This window comes from Primulina eburnea, chromosome 9 (genome assembly GCF_022965805.1).
Source record: "Primulina eburnea isolate SZY01 chromosome 9, ASM2296580v1, whole genome shotgun sequence".
Lineage (NCBI taxonomy): Eukaryota > Viridiplantae > Streptophyta > Magnoliopsida > Lamiales > Gesneriaceae > Primulina > Primulina eburnea.
Window position 1 is genome coordinate 2217948 of NC_133109.1, and position 6047 is coordinate 2223994.

At 35.4% G+C, this 6047-nt stretch overlaps 1 protein-coding gene across 1 annotated transcript; it reads left to right on the plus strand.

Moving 5' to 3' along the window:
- The first annotated feature begins 439 nt into the window (after positions 1–439).
- LOC140841085 (protein EXORDIUM-like 3) lies at positions 440–1662 on the plus strand. The gene has a single exon (XM_073208271.1). The coding sequence runs from the start codon at positions 489–491 to the stop codon at positions 1527–1529; it is 1041 nt and encodes a 346-aa protein (XP_073064372.1). The 5' UTR covers positions 440–488; the 3' UTR covers positions 1530–1662.
- Positions 1663–6047: the final 4385 nt, after the last annotated feature.

Genomic DNA, 6047 nt, shown 5'->3' on the forward strand with positions numbered 1-6047 from the left:
TAGCATAAAAAGTAATATTTTTTCATGTATGACCTAAATAAAAGATTCATCTCACAAATATGATCCATGAGACTGTCTTACACAAGTTTTTGTCTTTTATACATACACAAGAGTGCAAAATATCGTTTGCGAAGTTTAAGCAATAAATATCAAGTTCTTTTTCTCCAAAAAAAGTCTTATCAAACCATAAAATGGCATTACCTAATTAATTTATTTAAAAAATATAAACAAAAAAAAGTATATTAGAAAAGGTAAAATCACAAAAATACGCAAATAATAAATAAAATAAAAACGAAAAAATTCAAACATATAAAATAAAAGCAACTTTTATCAGCTCAAAAGCATTGAAATACGTAAATGAGAAAAAAAGGAATTTGTAACTTCCAAACATTCAAATTCAATGTAAATATTTATTTTAAAAAATGGTTCCTTATATATACATACACTCCCCCACCTCACTACTCTCACACTACCGCTCACATTCTGTAATGACGCCAGAACCACCAATCCCCGCGCTGGCGTTGTCCCTTAGATCCCTCATTCTTTTCTTCTTCTTCCTCCTACTCGCCGGGCCTGCCACCTGCTGGCGCCCATGGCCCTATGCCAACCCCAACACCACAGATTTTCTCTTCGGTGGGTCTAAAAAGTACGAGGGCTCATCGGAATTTGTTCAGCTGAAATACCACATGGGCCCCGTTCTCACCGCCAACATCACAGTCTATCCCATCTGGTACGGCGCCTGGCAGAGCTCCCAGAAGCGTATCATCCGTGAGTTCATCTCCTCCATCTCCGACGTGGACTCCACCCCGCCCTCTGTCTCCGGCTGGTGGAAGACCGTCCGCCACTACACGGACCAGACCGGTGCCAACATCTCGCGAACCGTCCGCCTCGGAGAAGAGAAGAACGACCGGTTCTACTCTCACGGCAAGTCCCTCACGCGCCTCTCCGTACAATCGGTGATAAAATCCGCCGTCACCGCATCCACGCGGCCGCTACCGATCAACCCCAAGAGCGGGGTCTACCTCCTGCTGACGTCTGGCGAAGTGTTCGTGCAGGATTTCTGCAACAATGTCTGCGGCTTCCACTACTTCACCTTCCCCTCGATCGTGGGGTACACGCTACCGTACGCCTGGGTGGGCAACTCCGCGAAGCTTTGCCCCGCTGTGTGCGCGTACCCCTTCGCCGTGCCGGAGTACATCCCGGGGCTGAAGGCGGTGAAGCCGCCGAACGGCGACATTGGGGTGGACGGTATGATTAGCGTAATAGCCCATGAGATAGCGGAGCTATCCACCAACCCACTAATCAACGCCTGGTATGCGGGTCAGGACCCGGTTTTCCCTGTGGAAATAGCCGATTTATGTGAGGGTATTTACGGAACTGGGGGCGGAGGATCCTACACCGGACAGATGTTGAACGGTGAAGATGGTGCCACGTTCAACATGAACGGCATCCGACGGAGGTTCTTGGTTCAATGGGTTTGGAATCATCTGGTGAATTACTGCACTGGCCCCAATGCACTCGATCAGTAGTAAATTAATTAATAATAGTTTTTATTAGTATTAATTATAATATTTAATAACTTTTGCGTTTTGAATTTCTTTTTTACCTCATAATTTTTACTTTAATTGTTTGTGGATTTTGGAAATTTGATTTAAGTTTAAATTTTGAGTAGGTATCATGTGAGACCGTCTCACGGATCTCAATCCGTGAGACGGGTCAACCCTGCCCATATTCACAATAAAAAATAATACTCTTAGCATAAAAAGTAATACTTTTTCATGGATTATCCAAATAAAGATCCGTCTCACAAAATACGACCCGTGAGACCGTCTCACACAAGTTTTTGCCTTAAATTTTTGGTTTGGAGTGTTGAGGAATCTACGTAGTTTCAAATTTTGAAAAAAAGAAAACCAGAGTATTTGAAAGCGATTTAATCTTATATTTTATATTAATATTTTGTACAAGAATAAATATATTATATTTATTGTGAATATTATTAGTGTTCACTCGTCTCACAGATAAAAATTCGTGATATCGTTTCACAAGAGATTTATTAATCTTATATTTATCTACAACAATTTTGTAAGATAAATCAAAATTAAAAAAGCAAAAATAATTTCCCAAGGTTGCTTTTATTCTTTTTCGGGTCACCCGGTTTGGAAATCAATCCATTAACCCGACCCAACAATATTATTCAATTCTGTATACATTTAAAATAAACAATGTTAATTTATATTAACTAGAGGAAAGTTAATTTGATATAAGGGCATCCACAATGGTGGATATAATTCAATCCACGTCATCCAAATATCCGTTCCATCTAAATATTCACCACTGCACAGCATTGAATGGTGTGCCACGACAATATCTGGTTACAAATTTGTAACCGGGTATTGCTATTTTTTTTAAATTTTATTTTTTGGGTCGTGGTGGGTCGAGGTGGGTCGAGTGTCGTGTTTTTTTTTTGGCCTAGCACGACCCAATCACGACCCAAGCACAAAAGCGAGACCCAAACTCTTCACTATTTTTAGTGAAGAGTTTGCTCGACCCAAGCTCTTCACTGTGAAGAGCTTGGGTCGAGTAGGGTAGTTTTTTATTTTTATTTTTTTTTCACTTTTATTTAATATTTATTTAATTATATATAATTATTAAACTTTTAATTTTACATTTCAATAAAAAATATAATATTAAATAATAGATAAAAATAATTAAAGTGGTGAAATGATTTTATTTAAATCAAAATAAAATATTAATTAAATTGATAGTGGGATCCATAAATATTTGGTTGGTGTGAGATATTTGATTGTGAAATATGGAATATTTGAGTAGAGAAATATTTGATTGATGACGTGGAGTAAGGGGTCCACAAATATTTGTAGGAAATATCCTTATTAGTGTGGATGGCCTAAGAAATATTGAAAATAGCAAATTGAGACATAAACTTGTGTTGATGTTTTAATTGCGAGGTTTAGGTAAATTTAGTGTGAAATTTAACTAAAAGTAATTTTTAATTTTAAATTATACATATTTGTATATTATATCATGGAAGTAAAAGATCATATAATTAAAATTTTGATTTTTTTTAATTTTCTTCACTAATTAAAATTTTGATTTGAACCCTATTTGTTAAAAATATTATCTAATTAATTTTAAATAAGCAAATTGATAATATCGAAAATAAATTATATATTTTTATTTAGTTAAAAATTTTATTTATATATATACATACTTTTCTCATATATATATATATATATTGTTTGGAAGTAAATTTAAAAATATTTCGTTTTTCAAATGTTGCTAGGCAACTTGCAGAAAAGTGCAATAATTCTGTCGGGGTCCACTGGTCACGATTATACTGCGAGATGAATCAATTCGCAAGTTTCTTCGAATGATTTTATTAAAGTCCAAATAAATTTTTGGACTACGGATATTTTGATTTATAGGATTTCACACATTTAATTAATCCAGTTTGTAAAATATAATAACATTTAATTTATGTTTTATTATAAATTTTTCCATCATATTTGAATCGAATCCAATTTGCGATCGGCTTATGTTTAGATCGTGGTATTTTGATAAATCGAATATAAAATTTTTTTATCTGAGGAAAAAATTGTTGCAATTGGATATCGAATACCAAGATTCAAATTTTGAATTATGTTAAAGATCATGTTTTTTTAAAATATTATTTATAATTAATTTTATATACTTTTGTTTATTATAATTATAATTTATGAATATTGAATGTAATCGAGCTTGTGATCATAAGGTCAAGCTGATTTTGAGCTCATTAAATTTGACTAACTCATCCATTTCCTACCACATGCGCAATTATTAAATGCTCTTTTTCTTTTTCTTTTTTCTTTTCCCCTTTTATTCCCTTTTTATGTTCAAATTTATTGCTTTCAATTGATTTTTGTGTTTTTTTATTGGTTGAGAAAATGTTGATTTCTTGGAAAAATAAAAATGAAATTTAAAGTAACTTTTATAAAGTTGGTTGGTAAATTAAGCGGTGGAGGGACATGTTTCAATTCACTATACCATAGAGATTTGTGATTTTAATTGTTCCAAGATTAAAATAGATTACAATAAAAAAATGCTCCTATGCCACTAAATTCGTGGTATCTTTGTATTGGAATTATTAATAAAACATAATTTCGATTGATTTTATGGTTAGTCAAATTATTATATATATACAAGAAAAACCAATGTACAGATAAATAAGCGTATAGATAGATACATTGGCTTATATATATATATATATATATATATATATATATATATATATATATATATATATATATATATATATATATATATATATATATATATATGACGGGAGGACGTACAATTTGGATATGATTAAACACATTCAATAGATTGTGACATCTCATTGATAGACATGAAAATAAGAAGGTAACAAAGTTGAAGATTTGTGATAAACTTCTACCAAGAAGGTAACGTCGAAGTTGAAGATTTCCGTGTGGGATGGTCGAAGCACCTGATTTCAAGCAAGTAATTTGACTTAACCGTACTGGCAATTTGACTCCCATTTCCAATACCTCAAGTCCTGTAAATTCCGGCGTGCTGATGGAATATCAAGAATAAATCACCTTTTCCACTTACCAAAGTCCCCAAGAATCGACCAAGTTCTTCACCATAAACAATGATGAATTTGCCAAACATGTTTCGGTAGGAATGAGGCTCCAAAACACAAGTCTTACTGATGTTGTTGCTATAGTTGCTGATCTCAACATAAGCATGACCACTTAATGCAACATGCATGGCAACAAACGAAAAATCTGTTGATTGATTGTATGGTTCGGTGGAAGTTGGAACTGTTCATGTTCGCAATGATTTTTTTTTTTTATATATGAATTTGTTGAAAAGGAAGACAAGGTCTTCATGGATTTGTTATATATTTGAGTTTGATTTGTTATACTAAAAAAATTGAATATATTACAGATAAAAGAAACTTGCTAATTTGCACATCTTCTCCAGAGCCCATAGACCATAGTTGAGTTTACACTTTTGATACGCCTGATTTGGGGCATAGAATTGGGCCTTCAAAATCGAACCTGTTAGTAGTGAAGCCCAAGTCTCCTATCTTGCTGGTCTGGATGGAAGCCCAACCCCATATTTTGCTGGCTTCATCTTTGGGCCCAAGTGGTGTACTGTGTACGTTTCCCAAGCCCATTTATAACTCTTATACATGGGCTCTTGGGTTGGGGGAAAAAATGACCGGGAACACTCTCGATTCTTCTGGTTTTCTCCTCTCTTCGCTTATGCGCCTTCTTTCCCGAAAAAGATACTCTCTTCTCCTCTGTAATCCTAGGGTTTGATCGGCTCTCCGTTTGATCATCTTGATCATCAGGCAGTAGCGGTATTGCTTTCTTGTCTGCGCTTCCTTGTGAGAAGCAGGTTGCGAGACCGTGTATACTAGGGTTCATGTGCGTTGGTGTCTGAGGTAACTTGTGACAGATAGTACCGAGATATCTGAGATCGGTAGTGCATTGGCTGGAGTCTGAGCTCGTTGTGAACGTAGATCGGCGTTTCTTTTCTGGTCGAACCACGTATTTGGTTATTTCTTCCCTTTTCTCCTTTTATTGTTAGTTTACGGTTTCAGGTTTATATGTATTGTGAAATCCTTACAGTGGTATCAGAGCCAGGTTCGGTTTCTTGGTTCGGTTTCTTGACTTCCGTTGAGAACTAGGATTTCGGTACCTTACTGGTTGATATTCTCGTTTCTGAGTTCTTTTACCGGTTGACTGTTCTTGTTTCAGTTCTTGTCCCAAGATTTGTTCGGTTCTGTGAGTCTTACTCTGTACAGTGTCTTGTTCTCTTTAATTTTGGTTTTGTCTTTTGGTGCTTGCGAGGCACTGCCATGGCATCAAGAGTTGAGACACTCCCATTTGATGGAAAAGGGGACTTTGGTTCCTGGAAAAAGAAAATGAAGGCCCTACTGTCCTATAACAAGGTGCTGATTGCTCTAGAAGTTGATGAGAACAGGTGGTCCGATGCTCAGAAAGCAAAGAAGACTGAGATCA

What these genes read in the sequence shown, in the direction of transcription:
- LOC140841085 (XM_073208271.1), top strand. Translation starts at nt 489, where the DNA reads ATGACGCCAGAACCACCAATCCCCGCGCTGGCGTTGTCCCTTAGATCC.